The sequence below is a fragment of the Halichoeres trimaculatus genome, unplaced genomic scaffold (assembly GCF_033239565.1).
Source record: "Halichoeres trimaculatus isolate MK-OKI-2021-1 unplaced genomic scaffold, fHalTri1.1 fHalTri1_scaffold_12, whole genome shotgun sequence".
NCBI classification, from domain to species: Eukaryota; Metazoa; Chordata; class Actinopteri; order Labriformes; family Labridae; genus Halichoeres; species Halichoeres trimaculatus.
Genome location: NW_027437190.1, coordinates 34,277,832 through 34,298,642, shown reverse-complemented (window position 1 = coordinate 34,298,642; position 20,811 = coordinate 34,277,832). Strand labels below are relative to the sequence as shown.

General features: G+C 40.2%; 1 protein-coding gene across 8 annotated transcripts in view; it reads left to right on the top strand.

The window, feature by feature from the left end:
* Positions 1–20,811, top strand: part of mef2d (myocyte enhancer factor 2d) — a 173,352-nt gene that overhangs the window by 141,293 nt on the left and 11,248 nt on the right. For 2 of the 8 annotated variants that reach the window (XM_074684324.1, XM_074684323.1), the window contains 5 exons: positions 1,400–1,429; positions 5,501–5,618; positions 7,274–7,451; positions 9,325–9,393; positions 19,254–19,304. In XM_074684324.1, the coding sequence (XP_074540425.1) occupies positions 1,400–1,429; positions 5,501–5,618; positions 7,274–7,451; positions 9,325–9,393; positions 19,254–19,304 (446 nt within the window). The remainder of the gene's footprint in view (positions 1–1,399; positions 1,430–5,500; positions 5,619–7,273; positions 7,452–9,324; positions 9,394–19,253; positions 19,305–20,811) is intronic. The other 6 variants (XM_074684325.1, XM_074684326.1, XM_074684328.1 and 3 more) reach the window with 6 other exon arrangements.

The window sequence follows — 20,811 nt, the reverse complement described above, 5'->3', positions numbered from 1 at the left end:
TTGGGGGCTAAAGTGCCCCCTTGAGAGCCAAAAAGTGGGCCAAAGTGTAATCTTTGAAAGCCAAAATGCCAATGAAGTGCCCAATTAGAAGTCAAAAAGCCAATGAAGCCCCTTCTTGGGAGCCAAAAAACATGCCAATGTGGGGCTAAAGTGCTGGCTTGGAGGCAAAAAAGCACTCTGGAATGGTATCCACTCAGAAGCCAAAAGGCCAACAAATTGTCTGCTTAGGAGCCGATTTGGGGGCCAGCCTGGAGGCAAAAAAGGACACTGGAGTGCCTTGAGAGCCAAAATGCATGCCAAAGTGCTGTCTTGGGAGCCAAGTTGGCATTAAGGTGCCCACTTTTCAAGCCAAAAGCCAATCAAGTGCCATCCTGGGAGCCAAATTGGCCCTAAAGTGCCTGCTTAGAAAGCCAAAAAGCCAAAGAGTGACCTCCTGGGAGCTGAATTGGAGCTAAAGTGCTCACTTAAGGGCAAAAAGTGTGCTAAGGTGTCCACTGGGAAGCCAGATTGGCCCCAAAGGGCCGAAAGGCCAATTAAGTGGCTGCTTCCAAGCCAAAACTTCAATGAAGTGCCTGCTTAGAAGCCAAAAAGCACACTAAAGTGCCCTCTTGGAGGCCAAAATGCAAATAAAATGTTCTTTTTGGGGCCAACAAGCGTGTCTGTCTGGTTAAAACATGACAAACACGTCTTTAGTGCTCCTGAAAACACACAGAGCTCAGTCCCATCTTCAGTGGTGAGAACGCGCTGTATTTGGCTTTGTTTTCCCCCTGCTCTTCAAAATATCTGTGCACGCCACTGCTTAGATTATAAACAAAACCACTTCTCATTGACAAGAAGATAAATGAAAAACCAGAGGATGGATTTCTGCTTCAAAGATCAGCAGGTTTTATTCAGACGTCCACAAAAGAAACCAAAGCAGCTCCACTCACACAGCAGCTTTTTGTTCTGCTGAAGTTAAAATCTGAAAAGGTCACGGCGGCTTGTGGAGGTTTGTGAATCGTGTACATCAAGACATGGAAAACTTTTTATTTCATAAGGAAATTACACGGTTTCATCACACAAAAGAAGTGGATTTTATTATCCAGCCGATATAACTGCTCTGCTCCTGAGGTGAAAGTTTACTGTGATAAAAAGTCATCGAGAAGAAAAGAATCAGCAGGTTTTTCTTCTTCCCTGCACATTTTCATATTTTCTTTCTGCACCATAAGTTAAAAAATCACAATTCTCCATCCATGATCAGAGTTTGAAAAAATGTTTTTACGCCTTTAAAAGCATCAACATGCACTTTGTTCCTCATAAAGACGTCAGATGTGTGTGCAGACTCGTTTCTGAAGAGTTTGCAGAAATGTAACCGTCCTGTCTTTTTACTCCCCCCTCCTCCCCCCCCGCCGCTGTGCAGACAGAGGAAGAGCTGGAGTTGGTGAGTGAGGTGAATAGACTTTTAGACTTCTTAGCCTCCTGGATGTGGTGTCCAACTCTGTGTGATCTCACTGAGCATGAGCGTGAACGCCGTCGGCAAACACCAACCCATCAGGGCGGAGAGCGGAGGAGCAGAAAGATCAACGCAGCGACAAAAACACACGATGCAGAGTTCAGCTGGTTGCAAGGGATTCTGGGGGATCTGGACTGTTAGTTTGAGGGTTCAGAAGGTTTTCTGTTTGGAGGATGTTTTAAAGCAAGCTGAGGCAGGACAGAGCAGCAAGATCTGAGTGCTGCGAGTTCGAAAACACCTTTAGACAGCCCCTGCTGTCAAAGTTTTAATCATACAGAAAAACTTTAATATTTTTTTAATTCAGTGTTGTGAGTATCATGATCAGGTGTCTGCAACCTTTGATTTTATAGGAGCTGTTTTGCCTCAGCTCACCTGGAATAAAGTCTTTGCTGGGCCCAAAACAACTATTTAGTCTTCACAATAAAGACAATAAAGTGAATAAAATTGTATGCATAGTAAAAATCTTGGGAATAATTATCTAAACAAGGAGTTTTTTGAATTTATAAAATTGTGCATGTAATATCTTCAATTTTGTTTTTAATAAATTGGCCAAAATTTTGAAAAAAAAAAAAAATGAAAAAATTGCAAAAATTTAATTTAACCGATTGGATTATGAAAAAAAGATAATTTTTTTAAATAACTTAAATTTAAAAGAAAAATTGCAAAAATTCCACAAAAAAATAAAATTTAAAAGAATTACAAAAAATGTGAAAAAAAGACATTTAAAAAATTTTCAAAAGATTCATTGAACTCATTGAAATTATAAAAATGATTAAAAAAATTCAAATAACTTTAATTAAAAAAAAAGTGCAAAAACTTCACAAAATAAGGGAAATTTAAAAGAATTAAAGAAATAAAGAAAAAAATAAAAATTTAAAAATTAGCAAAAGTTCCATCAAAAATTGAAATGAAAAAATAAAAAAGAAACTGAAAACACTTATTTTAAAAATTTGCCAAAATTTGGAAAAGTATTCAATGCAAAAAGAGGCAAAAATTGAAAACAGTGAAATGTGAAAACTTTGCAACAATTTTTATTTTTTTTTTACATTTTTGAAGAATTTGCAATAATTTTTGAAATTAAAAAAAAAAATGTTTAATGCCTCCAAAAATTAAAATGTAAAAATTGGTCAAAACTTACCAAAAAAAAGAAAAAGAAAATTAATAAAAAAATTAAAATACTTGAATTTGACATCATAATTGATATTATCGCTCAATATGTTACATTTTCTTGTTTCCTTTAACCACATATTAATTTTGTATAGTAAGCGGGCATTTTTGCAATTTAGTGAATCCATCCACACAGATTTAAAATCTGTATTTTCTTCCGAATTTTTTCTTTTTTTTCGTAGATTTAGTTATCTTCCCAGGGCTGTAAAACTCTAGCCACTCGTGGGTTTTTTTAGTGTCAGTGTCTTTAATCATCAATACCCTCTGTAAGAAAAATAAAAAATCTTTATTTCAATATTTTTTAAGGCCACAAGGAGCCACTGCAAAGAGGCAAAGAGCCGCAGGTTGAAGACTCTTGATCCAGTTTAAAAGAATAATAAGTAAATTTCCCGTCAGACGTGAAGCTTGCATTTTGAAAAGAGAAATATTTAGATACTGAGCTCAGACTTTGTGCAAAAGCAGCGCTGCCTCTGAGTTATTAATGTACAGAGATCATTCCAGAAAGGCAAAGAAACACACACAGCGTGGCAACGTGGGGCTCAGAGTGACATTTGTGCAGCACAAACAGAGTAAGGAGAGAATATGGAAGGAACCCGAGCAACCAGCTGACGCTCGGCGCCGCGTGGAAGCTGCTCAGCATGTGCATGTTTGGTTTTTATCTGCGTGTCGATGCTCCGAGGATCAGAGCCACGTCAGATCACAGAGTCTGCAACCTGGAGCACAGGCAGGCCGGCGTGTCGGAGGCCTCACACACACACAGAAACACACACACACACACATGCATGCTGCCATGTGTTGATGCATATTTCTCCTCAAAAGAAAAACACACACCTTGCGTTGTGTATTCATTCCTCACACACACAAACACACACACACACACACACACACGCGTCTTCTGTCAGCCTTGTGGATGCATGTGTTCCTGTCAGCATGACTCTCCAGCACAGCGATGCCTCACATAACACCTTCCACTGTGACGCTACATCACACAATCGCCCGGCCCTGGCGACAGCGTTGCCGTGCCAACGCCACCTTGAGATGCGAGACACCTTTCATCTTGCACGCAGATGTTAAAGTGTCACAGAAAAAGTTAAACGCCTCGAAGAGAAGTGAGGATCCTCGACGTTTCTCACAGGGAGCTGAATCGTGTGTGTGTGTGTGTGTGTGTGTGTGTGTGTGTGTGTGTGTGTGTAGCTCTGAATCACACACACACTCTGCACGGCCTGCACAGGCAGCATGAAGCCCTGTCTGACTCCATGAGCTCTGCTGAGTTACATCTCCCTGTGTTTAAGCTTCAAATGAAGCAGGAAGCTGGAGGTTAGGAGTTAATCAGAGGTCACGCTCTGAATCAGAGGCTCACACACACACACACACACACACACACACACACACACACTCTGCTGGCTGAAACGTTTCAGCAGTAACAGCGTTATTAAAATGTTCTCAGGCTCATTAGCAGCTCTCTGCGTTCACTCTGCCGTACAGCGGAGAGCACATGCTAACTATTATCATCACTGCTGCTGAAAACGGTCAAAGTCGTTCGCCGTGAACTCGTAACGCTCCGACCATAAAAGGAGAAACCAGAGGGTTTGTTGTCGAGCAGAATCAGGTTCTCTCACAACATGAAGGCGCTGGATTCAGAGGGTCTGTCCGGATCCCGATCCTCTCTGGGATGTTTTCAGACTCAGAAACCAAAAATTAGGGATGGAACAAATCAGCACAGATCAAAAAATTAAATCATGATGTATAAATTAAGATTTTTTTTCTTTTTAATTTTAATTTTAATTAGTTTAAAAAGCCTTTTTTATTTTTTTATTTTTCTATTATTTGAGATAAATATAATTTTGCTTGCACTTTTTAGAAAAGGACAAACTTTGTTTTGCAAAGTTTTCTCTACCTCAGAGAAGTAAAAAGGGAATTCTGTGTAAAAAAATAATTTTTTAAAAATAAGTAAAAGAGAAAATATATTGTGCAGTTTTTATACATTTAAATACATATGTGAATTTGTTTTGCAGTTGCAGAAATAATTAAAAGAATTTTTTTCAGCCATATTTTTTCTGCAAGCTCATTCTGTTAAAAAAAAAAAAAAAAAAAGAGAAAATTGCATCATTAGTTCAGCGTATCGCTGCATCTCTACAAAAAATCTGAGTCTGTGACGAAAAATTTTTTTTCAATAAAATGGGACTCAAAGCGCGTCTCTGTGCTGAAAGGATGTCAACTTTTGGTCATTTAGACTGCAAAACAAATGAAAAATATCATCAAAAAACCTTTAAAATGCTGACATCAATCCCTTAAAAAATCAGAAAAAAAACTGCAGGTAAAACATGAGAATAATATAAAGATTGTGTAGATGAACCACCTTAATCATACACTGTAAAACAAGAATTGAAAGTTGAGAAAACTCAAAAATGTAAGGCAACAAACTTCTGCAAGAGTTTTCCTAATGTACAATATTAATTTGTGTTCGGTTAACTCATGTTTTCATGTTTTAATAACTTAAAATCTTTCCTTCTAGTAACTAAACGTAAGTTGTAGTTACTTTAAATTAAATTAAAATAACTTAAAATCATTACTTGGACTCATTTGGGCGTTGTGTAGACGTCCAGACTTGGTCTTGGACCCACAGACGTGATAGAGACTTGATCTGCTCGTCCATCAGACGTCTGATGTTTAGAGGGTAGAAAAGACGCCACTTTAGATTCCCTCTCATGATAAATCAGAGACCCTCTACAACCCTGATCTAAAGAGATCCAGAGTCCACTGCTCTGTAGATGTAACCGCCTCTTTCACTTTGTGCACCTGTGTCTAACTTCCAGCATTCTTTCTTTCCTGTCTTCCCAGCATGCTCAGCGGCTAGGTGGCTCCCAGGTGGCACAGTCTCTGACCACACCAGTGGTCTCCGTGGCGACACCCAGTCTCCTCGCACCCTTCTCCGGCATGCAGACGGCATACAACACTGGTAAGGAGTGTTTCTTTAAGCACGAAGACGTAAAACAGCTGCAGCTCCATCAATGAGGTTCTAGAATGTTCATCGTCAAGCACAGAGAGCTTTCTGTCTTTGTGATGTCACTACATTCCGGAACTCTCTGAGCTCTCTGAGTGTTTTTAAAGGAAACCAAAGAATATTTAGCTTCCTAAACTGAATTCATTGACATCAGAGCTCAAACTGGATTTCAACCCTGAGTCTAAACCAAGGGTCTTCAACCTGTGGCTCTGGAGCCTCATGGGGCCCTTTGGCTCCTTTGCAGTGACTCCTTGTAGCTTTAAAATTAATTATTAATATGAAAAATGTTTGATTTTCTTGCAGAGGGTACTAATGATAATAGACATTGACACTAATTAAAATCAACTAAAAGTTTGTTGAACTACATATCCATAACTTCTTGCAAAAAAGCTTTCCATTTTTTTTTTTAGTTTTTCCATTTTTTTTTTAACTTTTTGCTTTTCTTCTATTTCAATTTTTCTGCATATTTTCGAAATTTGAGAAAAAAATCCAAATTTCTGAAGATATTGCAAACTTTGAAAATTTTACAACTTTCAAAATCTTTAAATTTCTGCAAATTTTAGCAAATTATTTAAATTCCTTTTCTAAAAATGAACAATAATAATAATTTCTTTTGAAATTTTTGAAAACCCTTTTTTAAAAAAAAATATGAAATGTATGCAGATTTTTGTAAATTTCCAAAACTTGAACTACATATCAGTAACTTTTTCTAAAAAAGCAGATTTTTTTTTTAAGTTTTTGCAATTTATTTCAACTTTTTGCATTTTTTTATTTCAATTTTTCTGCATTTTATCAAATTGAAAACAAATCCAAATTTCTGAAGATGGTGCAAACTTTGAAAAATTTTCAACTTTCAAATTTTTTTGAATTCCTGCATATTTTGCTAATTATTTAAAATATTCCTTTTTATTTAAAAAAGAAAAAATATTTTTTGAATATTTAGCAAATTTTTGGAATTGCATTTTTTTTTTAATTTATAGAATTTTGGCAAAATTTTTTGAAATATCAAAAACTGGAGTTTTTTGCATTTTTTTTTAAGTTTTTTTAGTTTTTTCAAAAAATTGCATTTTTTTAAATATTTGCAAATCCATTTAAAAAACTAGGACGTCATGTGTTCAATATTATTTTGTAAAAACAAAAAACTCCATGTTTAAATAACTACTCACCAAATTTATACTGAATATTGAATTTTATATGCTTTTTTGTCCTTATGTGAAGACAGTGTAGATTTTGTAGCTCCTGAATGACTTTAATCCAGGTGAACTGAGGCTAATTGGCTCCTATAAAACCAAAGGTTGCAGAGCCCTGAGTCTAAAGGATGAAGGTAAACACAGGTGGAGGGTAAATCCAGCGTTATGTCGTTAAATTCTGAAGTGTCCCTCAGAAAATAATGAAAAGCTCACAGCGCGAGGCCACAAAGCAGGATGAATATTCACTTTGTTCATTGTGTGAGAGCTTGGGGAATGATTCCACTTCAAAGGTCTCCATTAATATGGATTAGGCCTGATTAATATTGATGCAGCAGAAAGTTGTATGATGTAAAACACTCCCCCCCCACCCCTCCTCCTCCTCCTCACCTCCTTTCTCTCTCCTCCATCCCCTAATCTCAGAGTACCAGCTGACGAGTGCAGATCTCACAGCGCTCCAGACGTTCACACCACCGGGGCTGGTGCCTGGCAACATGGCTGCCTGGCAACAGCAACCAGCAGTCTCCCAGCAACAACAGCAGCAGCAGCAACAGCAACAGCAGCAACAGCCGCAGCAGCTGGTGTCGCTCAGTAACCTGGTGTAAGCTACCTGTGTTTCTACTCCACTCATAAACACTATGCATTCATGACCTTTGACCTTTACTATCAAACATCTGAGGGGCGGGGTTTAATGCCACATGTGTGTCAGCTGATCCAGTACCCGCCAAACCACGCGCACATTCACCACATAAAGCATCTCTGCTGCAGGAGGCTGAAGCATCACCCCCGCTGCAGTTGATTCATCTCTGTGGTGACCTAGATACCCCCCATACACACACACACACACACACACACACACACACAGACAAACATACTCTGAGCTCAGACTCCCAGTGGACTCTGATTTAGCTCCTGTTAGCAAAGCGAGGCTGCAAGCTGTGTTTTCCAGAAAATAAACACAGAGTTAGAAAGTGTTGAAGCTCGACTGGCTCACAAACATCCCTCGAATTATTTCCTCTTCAGCGTTTTCCTTTTTTTTGCTGCAGACTAGTCAACAAAAGTTGGAAGGGGAACCAGCTTTTGAGAGCAAAATTTACAAAAGAATTCACTCAGAATGGATCGTGCTTCTTTTGTCCACACTATCTTTGGACCCTGAGTCTGATTCACAAAGCAAACAGCTCCAAAGTCTAAGGCTAATCTAACGCAGCACTGTATCCACAACAGTAATCTGATTACAGTTACTTATTCAGTTTTAATGTTTTAAAAGTTGTTTGGTTTGACTTTGACCTGGGGTAAAGTCGAGTCCTGTATTTCACTGTAAGAGTGAAACATGTAGGAGCAACAAAATGTAGACTAGCAGGGGCGTGTCCAGACTCTGAGACTGGGGTGCCCTGACCCCAGTCGAGTGGGCCACCAATTGGTTTTATCATTTATTTTTGCTTGTCTGTATTACAGATACAGGATCGACAGGCTACAGCTGTAACAAAAAAAATAAAACTGAGAAAAACCAAACTAGACCCAAATAAAAAGTTTTAAAAAATCACAATTTGAAGCTAATATTCAACTGAACAGTGCTGTAGTGTCCCAAAAATAATACTTTGCAACTGTGTTCCTTTAAAGACTGATTTAAAACTAGAGGAACATTTAAGGTAAACAAAAAAGTTTAACCCTAATCTACTAATTTGTTTAATTAGCGTAAGTACTAATGAATTCTTTAATATTTAAGTAATCCAAAAAATGGTGCATTATTTTGTTAATGATTATTTTGAACAAATAAAGCTGAAAATATTTGAAGGCTGTTGTTGTCAGATACTGAATGTAACTAAAAAGGAGCTTTTAATCTATTTCAGCTACTTTTAAAACCAAGCTATCAGTAAAGTAACTAAGTAACTTTTCAAAGGAGTAATCAGATTACTTTTTAAAGAAAGAAAGACTTAATTCATAGTGGATCATTTAATGTATATAAAAAACACTGATGCCTATAAATAAAGGATTTGGAGCTTTTAACCCTTTGAACATACTTTGTCAATTTTGCGCAATTGCGTACTTTTAGTGGGCGCAAAAGTTGTACGATCCTTCTGAGGACAACTTTACATGTTTTCTTCCTGAAATACCTCATTAATCTCCAAAAACTGGTTCAACACCCAATCCCTAGCTACATGAGGTGTTAGCATTCTCCACGTTAAGTTAGCGTGATACAGACTTGCGGGATAAATTTCTAGTGGTTGTATTTTTAGCCCTACAGCTAGCATGACTAACACAAAAGTTGCACAACAAACTGGCCAATCAGAGCACAGGTAGATGAACAGCTCCACCCCGTCGTGTGAGGTGAAGAGCTGTACACGCTGCATGGATCTGTTCAGATGTCTTAATGTGACCAGTCTGGCTTTGCTAAGCTAGGCTAACCTGTGGATGGGGGAGCAGCTTGTAACAGCCTCTTGTTTTGTCCCCCCCTCCCCCCCTTCTCTCCACAGCATGTGGGGTGCAGAGAAACAGAATGCGGAGATGGTTAACTGCATCTCCAATTTTGCTGCTAACCTGAGGTGAATGACTTGTTAGCATCTGGGTGCTCCACAGCTGTGCCATGCCTGTTATCTGTCCGTCCTCTCAGCTCTGAGTTTAAAGAAATCACAGACAGGATGTGACTCCGTGACAGCGCTTCTTTCCATCTGTATGTTGACCATGATGCTTCTTGTTGTGTCTGCACACCATTGCTCTCTAGTTTCCACCTAAAGCTGAGATCTGAGCTCTTTGGAAGTGTCGTGAACAAAGAAGACGATGCTTCAGCGTGACAGCGCGGTGCCTCGGCAGCGACTCGTATAAAAGGAGTCTCAGGATGCTGCTTTCAGTCCCAAACAGCCGCCCAGCGCTCAGCTGTGCACCGCAGACGAGCTTCACGCATTAAAATTTTACGTTTCAACCACTTAGCTGTCACAGTCAGACGTCAGCCTCCGTTCCTCTGACGCCAGGGAGCTTCGAACGCTTACAGTATGCATGACCAAAAAGAATAATTTAGAGGTGGCTCGGCTGTCAGACACGCTTATTTAGAGATTTAACATTGAATGAAGAGCAGGTTGGAGTGATGGAGTGATTTCACTGCGTCATGTAGTCTTCCTGATCCAAATCCACACTTTAAAATGAGATTATCATCACCAATATTACAGCTTATTCTTAAATGCTACTTCTTAGCTTCCTGATCAGGTCGAGCAAGACCAGACTGATTTACAACACGTCTAAGTCTCTACAACAACACCACGCCGGCTGATGAAGTTTAGCAGAGAGAAGAGAGTGTGTTTTTCTCTGCTAAAAAAGATTTCTGTGATTAATTTTGTAGTGATGGTGGACACTGGAGCCTAACTGTCAGACAGAAAAAGGACAGAAGAGCAGAAGAAAGAGAAACAGGAGAGAGATAGAGCACGAGCTAAAGGCTAAAAGATGGGCTAATGGCTAAAACACAAGCTAAGGGCTAAAAAACTAGCTACAATGTTAGTGATAATGTTCATTCTAACCCAGTGACTTGTGGCACTCACTCAGCAACTCGTGGCTCATGAAAGTTGTTTAGTAACTCCTGGCCATCACTGAGTGGCTTGTGCCAACTGCTCAGTGACTCATGGCAATCACTCAGTGACGAGTGGAAAAAGCTCAGTGGCTCTTGACCATTGTTCAGTGACTTATGGCAATTGCTAAGTGACTTGTGCCAATTGTCCAGTGACTTGTGTCAATCTCTCAGTGACTCATGCGGATTGCCCTGTGACTCCTGGGTATTATTAAGGGACTCATGTCAGTTGCTAAGTGACTCTTGGCTATCACTCAGACACTTCCGGCAATCACTGAGTGACTTGTACCAGTCAATTGTTGACTTGTGCCAGTTGCCCAGTGACTTGTGACAGTCTCTCAGTGACTCATACCAATTGCTCAGTGACTGGTCACTATCACGCAATGACTACTGGCAATCGTCAAGTGACTTGCTTAAATTGTTTACTGGCTTGTGGCAATTGCTAAGTGACTTGTGCCAGTCACTTAGTGACTTGCACAATTGCCCTGTGACTCCTGGCAAAAATTTAAGGGACTCATGACAGTCACTTAGTGAGTTGGGGCTATCACTCATTGGCTGCTAGCAATTGCCAAGTCACTTGTTACAATCGTTTCCTGACTTGTGGCAATCGCTAAGTGACGTGTGCCAGTTACTCAGTGACCCTTGTCAATTGCCCAATGACTTGTGACAGTTGTGGCAATTGCCAAGTGAGTTGTTACAATTGTTTACAGACTTGTGGCAATCGCTCAGTGACTTGTGCCAGCCACCCAGTGACTTGTGCCAGTTGCCGAGTGACATGTAAAAATCTTTCAGTGACTGCTTAGTGACTTCTGGCAATCATTCAGTGACTACTGGCAATTGCTCATCGCCAAGTGACTTGTTACACTTGTTTACTGACTTGTGCCAGTTATTCAATGACTTGTGCCAATTTCCCAATGACTTGTGAAAATGTCTCAGTGACTCATGCCAATTGCTCAGTGACTTCTGGCAATCACTCACTCCTCGCTGAGGGATCAATAGCATACCATAAACTGCTTTTGGATCTGGGCCTGCTGCTCCAATGAGGAAAATAAAGAAATAAATGAATCAGAGAAATGTGTAAAAATAAAAAAGGAGACTTTAGATCACAGCAGCTGTCAGAGGAGAGAGTGTTTGTTTCTGTGTCTGACAGGCTGAAAGTGTCCTCAGAAATATGATAATAGGCTGTTTGTTATTGTATACAACAGCTGGGACTCCAGAGGGTTGAGCACAAAGCACCGTATAGTTAACACTCAGCGCCAGCTCACACACAGCACAACTCTTCGCATCGCCTCGTAAATGTTAACAAATGGTCGTCCAGATTGTACGAATCCTTCAGCAAACACATCCCTGAGAAAGAGGAGAGACTCGGAGACGGAGTGGAAGCAGCCAAATCCCACTTCACTGAGGAGAATCAGATTTCTTTACTGAGGCCAAGAAGTTTCTCAGACTTCGAGAGGAGTTGTTGGAGGGTTACAGATATCACTGCTTTTATTCTTCATTCATGGCTGAAGAATTTAGAGAGTTCAGGGTCCAAGAGGGTCTGATTTTTCACCATCTGAAGGAGGGAGCTTTTGTTTCTTAGTGTCTGGGCGCTGTTTATCCTCATCCTTGTTTTTAAAGCCTGATTTTACCCCTGGATCGTAGCACAAAGACGGACATCATAGTTTGTTTATCGCTAGAAATCCGCATATACAAAGTCATTACATTTATTTCCAAAGCTGCAATTCAAATGACATTTCTCCCAGACATTGGTATTAACTCAAATAATCCACACATGAAAAGAAATCACAACGTTCAGGTCCATAAATAATGATTATGGTGAATTAAGTACGATAACACAGGAAAAAAGTATTGAACACACCGTGGAAAGGCTGAATACTTTGGCAAGGAAATGCACCATACCACCTGAAATCTGTCAGTAATTATTACTTGAACTTCCAATTAGTGCAAACCAACATCAGCTGGGCTAGAGCAAATTGATGGTCCTATAAAAAAGGTTGTTTTTTCACCAAGCAGTTAAATACCACACACCTCATGATGGGTAAAGGCAAAGAGCTCTCTGAAGACATTCACAACCTGATTGTTGCTCAGCATCAGAATGGAACTGGTTACAGACTTATATCAAAGCACCTGAATATTCCAGTCAGCACCGTTGGGGCCATTATTCACAAGTGGAAGAAGCACCACCTTACCATCAACAGGCCCCGCACAGGAGCTCCTTGAAGATTTCTGACCAGGGAGTCAGAAAGATAGTCAGAAGAGTACTCAATGAGCCAAGGACCACCCTGAAAGTGCTCCAGAAAGACTTGGAGGCAGCAGGTACAATTGTTACAGAGAAAACAACAGGCAATGCACTCCACTGCCATGGCCTCTATGGACGCTCAGCCCGCAAGACTCCATTCCTCAAGAAAAGGCATGTTGAAGCTGGTTTAAAGTTTGCTAAACAGCATCTTGACAAGCCTGTAGAATACTGGGAGAATGTTGTCTGGTCAGATGAGACCAAAACTGAACTTTTGGGCTGTCATACTACAGACCATGTTTGGAGGAGAAATGGCTCTGCACATCAGCCAAAAAACACTACACCAACAGTGAAGTTTGGAGGTGAAGCATCATGGCATGGGGTTGTTTCTCATCTCATGGTGTTGGCAAACTTCATATAACTGACGGAGCAATGAATGGAGCCATGTATGGGGAAATTCTTGATCTGAATCTGCTGCCATCCACCAGGATGATGAAGATGAGACGTGGCTGGACCTTCCAGCAGGACAACCATCCAAAGCACACGGCAAAGTTGACTCTCAAATGGTTTCAAAAAAAGAAAATCAATCTGTTAGAATGGCCTAGTCAATCACCTGACTTCAATCCAACTGAACATTTGTGGAAAGAAGTAAAGAAAAGGGTTCACCAGAGGGCACCAAAGAATATTCCAGATTTAAAGACAATCTGTGCAGAGGAATGGGCCAAAATCACACCTGAGCAGTGTGGGCCATTAGTTCAAACATACAAGAAGCTTCTGGAAGCTGTCACTGCAAACAAAGGCTTCTCCACTAAGTATTAGATGAGTCTCAGTTAGCGTGTTCAACACTTTCTTCCTGTGTTATCGAACTTAATTCACCATAATCATTATTTATGGACCTGAACGTTGTGATTTCTTTTCATGTGTGGATTATTTGAGTTAATACCAATGTCTGGGAGAAATTTTGTTTGAATTGCATCTTTGGAAATAAATATAACATTTTGCTGCAAAACGGGCACAAAACAGGATGAATTTAGCACAATTAAGCAAACTTAGGATGAATAGTTTTAAGTAATGGTCCCAAATTGTAAGATAAACCCCACAAATGTGGCATAAAGCAGTGATATCTGAAGGTAAACAGCTCAGACATCCCTTTAATCCCTGGAAACTCTGGTATTGACTGCAGCTGAATCTGAATTTCCACCCTCTCAGGTTGGTAGTGAGCGCCGGCAGGTTTCCTGAGTGTGTGTGGGATCAGGATGACAGGATCGCTGTAGCTGAAAACAAGCACGCGCGGCAGAACAGTGGGAAGCTTTCCCAGCGCACCAAACTGTTCTCTGTCTTTCAACCCGAACGGAAAAATCACGTTGTCCTAGGACAGCATGGGCAGACGTGGGCACTTCTGCAGCCCAGACTGTTCCGGTTTGTTTTTGATTTTAATCACAGCGAGCAAACAAGCTCTCCCAATCAAACAGTGAATGACGCTTTGGCTGCGAGCCTCGCCTTCGCTGTCGTACACACTTCTCCTCACCGCCGGCTCAAAGAGGAAATCATTTCCGTCATCTCGCGCTCTCCCATCCTCCCTTTTAATCATTCCTCTTCTTCCACTTCCTTCTCGTTTCCTCCTCTGGCGTGGCGGTAATTCTGCACACACCTGTTGGCTCTCCTCTCCTTCCTTCTTATTCCACCAATCTAAATGTTAATGTCACGGCTGCCCCCTCAAACCGCCTCCCCGTGGCGTCCTGCTGTCAGCTGGCGCGCCTGTTTGCAGAGCCAGAGCTTGTTTCCTGTTGTTTGTTTGTTTCCTCGCTGAGTCGTGTGCTACCTGCAGACCGGGCCTCCGTTTGGGACACTGTTCAGGATTCTAGTTTCCAAATCTACTCTCACGCATTTTATGGCTTCTCCTTTGACTACGCTGCAAAAAACTGTTTTTGTCATATTTTATGTAAACATTGTCTTATTATTCTCAATCTGAGCAACATTCACCTGACCAGTCCAGAAAAATAGAATAAAATAGAATAGAATAGAATAGAATAGAATAGAATAGAATAGAATAGAATAGAATATTCTTTTATTGATCCTCCTTGGGGGAAATTTTTTTGCCACAGCAGCTCACGAAAAAAACACAGTGCAGTAATGCGATAACAATTAAAAATAGAATATAATAATAGAATATAAAATTAGAAATTTGAAGAAATATGAAGAAATAAAGAAACATGGAAAAGTACATATTTAAATTGGAGCAAGATATATACAAAGATTGTTTTTTGACAGTGAAAATTTACAATGAGAAAATGTCTCATTCCAAGATATTCAATGTAGTGCTATCGGGCGATTAAAAAATTAATCTGATTAATTACAGAATTTGCAACTAATTAATCGAATTAATCGCATTTTAATTTCATATCTGCTTAAGGTCTCCAGATAAAGAATCTGAGTTCTAGGACATTACAAAACTGAAGTAATTTACAAATCATGGAAACACAAAGAAGAGAAGATTTGTAAATCCACATTTTTTTCAACTGGCTGATATTAAAATGTCCACATTCGCTGCCATTGAGGTTGTGTCATAAAAATTACATTTTTTAAATTTTAATTAAACTAATAAATAGTTTTGTGTCTCAGGGTTCTTTGAATCAAACACCTGTGATGATTTGTTTTCCAGGTGAGCCCAATTAAAGGGAAACCTGCAGCAGAGAGATGTTACAGATTATTAAGCAGATCAATATTTTCAAGCAATTTGGGAAAGTGGAACAACACGACCCTTCTCGAATTGGCGTTAAAACACTCAAGGGGAAACTTAAAGGAAACTTAGAAACCCTGTCGTAGTATTTCTAATCCTTGTTCCTCTTGAGTCCGTTTAAATTGTCTTTGGCACCGTTTTTGTCCACATCGGAAAACGCAGAAATCCTCAAAAAAACGAAAGGTAATCCACACAGAAAAACCCCAAACTCCAAAATTTGTGATCGATCAACAAAAAATCACTAGTATACCAGCAAAAATGCCAAAATAAAGACGACCTCACCACCCGGAGTAACGTAGATCCACACAGGTCGTTCCGCTCCTGGCGCGCACTCCTGGTCCCCGAGCGAGACGATCAATTGGGATCTGCTGGGATGTTGGATTGGCACCTTCCAGTAACCACCCTCCGTTTCGTTATTTTTAAGTTTATTGCCCCTTTTTCCGTGCAGCTTGTTACTTTTTCTTGTCTTCCTCTTTTTTTTAAAACCCTTACTCCAGGCACGCCTGTTTCATTGTCTCTTTTCCCTCTCGATCCTGCTCTCCGCCTCTTAAGCTGCGTTTCCACCAAGCAGTCCGGGTCGGTCCAGTACGGTTTGGGACAGTTAAGTCTGATCCCGTTTGCGTTTCCACAGCAAACTGTGCCCTCTCGTGGTGGGCGGCGCGTAAGCCGGATGCCGGAAGCCGCAGCTAGTAAACAATAGCACGACGCCGTAACAGCTCAACCCGCTAATAAATCCAACAACGAAGAAAACGCGTCACAGTAAACAAAGAGCACGGATGGAAGACATGCAGCATTTCGTCTTCTCTGAGATTTTCATGTAACTCTCTGTTACAAAGAACAATCAAGCTTCGTTTCAGAGAAGTCTGTGAGCCGCCAGGAGAAATACAGCCGCTGTCGGGGTGAGTGACGATTCTTTTGACCAATCAACCGTCTGTGCTGTGTTGCTCCACCCCCCGAGAGCGGATCGGTTCAGTCTGGCACCCATACGAAAGGGTCCCAAAAAAGTGGGACGGCTCGTCTCGGTTTTTAGGGATGCGTCCCGGGATGAGTCAGTGGAAACGCCGCTAAAAGCGCACCGTACCGAGACGAACCGACCCGGACTGCTTGGTGGAAACGCGGCTTTAGCCCCTTCCCTGACGCCACGTCCTCCCTTTGTAATTTCGTCCATATTTTCATTTTTTACTCATACACAAACTCAGACATAATGACGATAAAATAGTGACAATAAAATAATAATTTAGAACGAGGTGTTGAAGTAAATTATGTTTTTCAGCAGAGGGAGGCGGGGTCTAGCGGAGCTTGTCAATCAACATCCTGCTCGTTAGCTACTGTGGGTGAGAGCGGTGCGCTCTTTGGACGAGAGCTCAGCAAAGATATGAGGAGAAGATGTGAAATGACAGAGACATAGAAACGCTGCAAGTCAGAAAAGTTCGGGCAGCTCACGCTCCAACTGAGGATGTGTCGCGGTAGTTCAGAGAGAATGAGCGGCGCCATCGTGAGAAAAGACGACAGAGATCATGGAGAGGAGCAAAGGATGGAGCGCCTGAGATGAACACGATTTAAAAACTGAAAGTTCCTGGACTGGTCAGGTGAATGTGGCTCAGATTAGCACGTAACTCCAGCTCACACGCTGCCTACCAAGAAGGACACGGTTAGCTGAGAAAAAAAAACAAACAACTTGGTGGAAAAGAGGCCACAGAAACTCTTTCTTTACGTCTCTTCCTCTCCCTGTCTCAGCTGTGTCTAAAAGAGGAGAAACGCGCTTGCAGACAGAGCACACGTTGCTAAATTGCTTACAGGACCCGGTGTTTGTCAGCGGGGCACGATGCACAAACATTATCAGAGGCTGCTGCTCAGCGAAACCTCCCCCGAGGAATCTGTGCTCTCCCCCAACGACAGGAAACAAACCACAGGGTCAGGACCACGAGCAGCTTCATTAGGCCTCCTGCTACCTGCAACACAATACCAGAGCTTTTTTTAGCATCAAACACGATTACTGTTTAGTCATTACAGTAAAATATAACCACGGGTCACTTTGATCTGAGCAACAAAGCAGAGTGAACACGCGGGGAAGAAAACTCTGCAGCAGGCAGCTGCTGAAACCTGGCGTGGTCTGCAGGACGAGATGACTCGCTTTAATGTTACTCTCACAATGTTTAAAATATCTGAAGGGAAAAGCAGAAAGAGGCTCAATGAAGCTGGAGAGAATGTTGAGATTTCTTAAACAAAAGGGTGCAACGTTTCATTAAAGTTGTCAAATAGTGATTTTCCTGGATCAGTCGAACATCCAGGGATTTTTATGCCTTTTGTTTTGAAGTGATCTCAAAGTCTCCACAGTCAGAGGATCTTTGGGTTTGCAGGGTTAGGAAATTATGTTTTGCAGATTACAGACAATGGCCACAAAATCTACTTTATCTTCACAACAAAAACAATGAAGTATATAAAATTCTATGCATAGTAAAAATCTTTGGAACAATTATGTTGACAAGAACTTTTCTAAATTGTTAAATTGTACATGTAACATCTTAGTGTTTGTCAAAAAATGAATCAATTCTTTTTTTTTTTTTTAATAATTGCAATTTCCAAAATTTGTAAAAAAATAAAAATAAAAAAATAAAAATCATATGAAAAATTGCAAAAATTCCAAATAAATTTAAATTTCAAAAGTTGGCCAAAAATAAAAGAAAAAAATAATTTTTATAATTTTAAAACTTGAAAAAGATATTTCATTAAGTATAAATTTCAGAAGATTTCAAAAAATTAAAGAAAAAAGAAATTTGAAAAATTTACAAAAATTTAAAAAGTACGTTTTTAAGAAAAAATTAAAAAAAATAGAACATTTAAAAAAAATTAAAATGCAAAAAAAAAGTCAGAATGTAAAAATTTGCCCAAATACCGAAAAAAATTTAGTTTTAAAAAATTGTTAAAATTTTGTTAAAAAAAATTAAAATTAAAAAAATGCAAATTACAAATGAGTTGAATTTTTTTTTAAATGGCGAAAATTCCATGAAACATTAAAATGAAAATTTAAGACAAGAAATCTCAAAATTAAAAAAAAATTAAAAACATTTATCCCCCAAAAAATGCAAAAACTAAATTTATATTTTGAAAATTCTTAAACAATTTTGAACATTTTTGAAATTAAAAAAAAAAAAATTCACGATTAAAAAGAAAAGAAAATTTTAAAATCGGCCAAAGCTAAAAAAATATTTAATGAAATTTAAGAATCCAGAGCTCCAGGTTTTAGACCCTTGCCCTAGCTCCTGTGCTGAGTCTTCAGTCCTCAAAGTGGGATCGATCCCATGATTGTTATGATTCCTGATCCCTTTTTATGTTTTCCCTCTCCATGTTAAGATTTTCTATCAAAAACTGGCAAAAAGATTCGTAAAATAATCTTTAATATACAAAATAAATCACACAATTGTGTAAACAGACTTAGAGAATGAGGACATTGTTGACCAACAACTCCTGGGAGGTAAAGATATTGTTTTTCTCTTAAAAGGAGAAAGTGGATCTGCAGTCCCCAAACTCAATCTGGGAGCTGAAATGTACAAATTTTGGCACAGATAGAAAAATCATCAGACCAATCAGATGACAGAGAAACAAAACGAGGAACAAGTCTTAATCCAGTTTCAGAGTCCAGTGGTTTGGTGTTTGGTGGAGCCGTTCAGGTGAAGATGACAAACATTTCTGTGTCAGCGGAGGCTTAAACACTTCCTGCAGCTCCACCCGAACATCATCTCAGTGTGAGCGAAGCAGCTGTTGGAGGAGCTGGTGTGTGGACTAACCCTTCCCTCTGTTTCCTGCTGTTTCTGAGCTTCTCTGTCTAAACCTGCCTGTCTCTCTCTTTCTCCTCCTCCCTCCACAGCTTGGCCTCTCAGTCCAACTTGCTCTTTGGCAGGGAGGAGGGCCTCTGCTGGTACTGTAATCTCTACACCTCAGCCCGTCCCACAGCCACAGCACGCCGCTTTCCCAAAATATCTGCTGCTCAGAGGAACCCGAGCGTCAGAGTGTCTGAAGTTAAACTCTGAAACAGAGAGAAGTTCACAGGAAGCAGTCATTACCTAAAGGGCAAAGACACTGAGTAACAGCGATGCAACAAGTGCAAATTTCTTATGCTGTTAAAGAAGAAACAAAACATACAAAACTAAAACACTAGATTTCTCAGTTTCTATTTCAGTTTAAAGGTCCCATTTGTTGTGCTCTGGCTTTTAACTATACATCCTGGTTTCTTTGGAGGCAAATTGTGAATTAAGTGACCAAAGGCGTCACACATTCAGCCCCAGGGACAGTGGCGTGCACAGACTTTTAAAAGGAAAGGAAAGGATTTAGTGATTTAGCCCAAAAGGGGACCTTAGCGTGCGATTTAGCCCGCCAAAAAGAATTTAAGTGCCCAATTCAGCCCAAAAAGCACTTTAGCATGCAACTTAGCTCCCAAAAGAGCACCTGGTGTGCAATTTGGCTCCCAAAAGGGCACCACAGCACTCAAGTTGGCTCCAGTACTGTACTTTAGTGTGCAGTTAAGCTCCAAAGAGAGCACTTTGGTGTGTAATTCAGCTCCAAAAAGGCTTTTTAGCATGCAATTTAGCCCCCCAAGAGGCACTTTAGTATGTAATTTGTCTCTTTAAAGGTCGTTTATGTGTGCAGTTTAGCCCAAAAGGGTACTTTAGGGCGCAAGTCAGCTCCCAAAAGGCATTTTAGTGTGCAATTTGGCTACCATAAGGAGACATTAGCATGTAATTTAGCCCTTAAAAAAGGCATCGAAGTGCCCAATTCATCCCAAGAGGGCACTTTTGCCTCCAATTAGGCTTCCAAAAGGCACTTTAGTGTGCACTTTGGTTGCATTGAGTGGACGTTATTGTGAAGTTTGGCTCCCAAGAAAGCACGCAAGTGTGCAACTTAGCTCCCAAAAGCACTTGGTGTTCAATTTGGCACTCAAAATGGCTCTATTGCGCGTAATTTGGCTACCAATACTTTACCCAAGTGTGCAGTTTAGCTCTCAAAAGGGCACTTTAGTGTACAATTAGGCTCAGACAGGGCACTATTAGCATGCTATTTAGCCCCCAAAAGGCACCTAAGCGCTCAATTTGGCTACCAAAAGTGAACTTTAGCATGCAGTTTAGTTCTGAAAAAGGCACTTTTGCTTGCAATTTGTCTCTTTAAAGGGCACCATTGCGCAATTAGGCTCCCAATTCTTTACTTTAGAATGCAGTTTAGTTCCTAAAAGAGTACCTAAGTGTACAACTTAGCTCTGAAAAGGCTCTTTAGCAAGCAATTTGGCTCCCAAAAAGGCACCGTAGTGCGCAATTAAGCTCCCAATACTTTACTTCAGTGTGTAGTTTAGCTTCTAAGTGAGCACTTTAGCATGCAATTTAGCTCCTATAAGGGCACTTTAGTGTGCAATTTGGCTCAGAAAAGGCACTTTT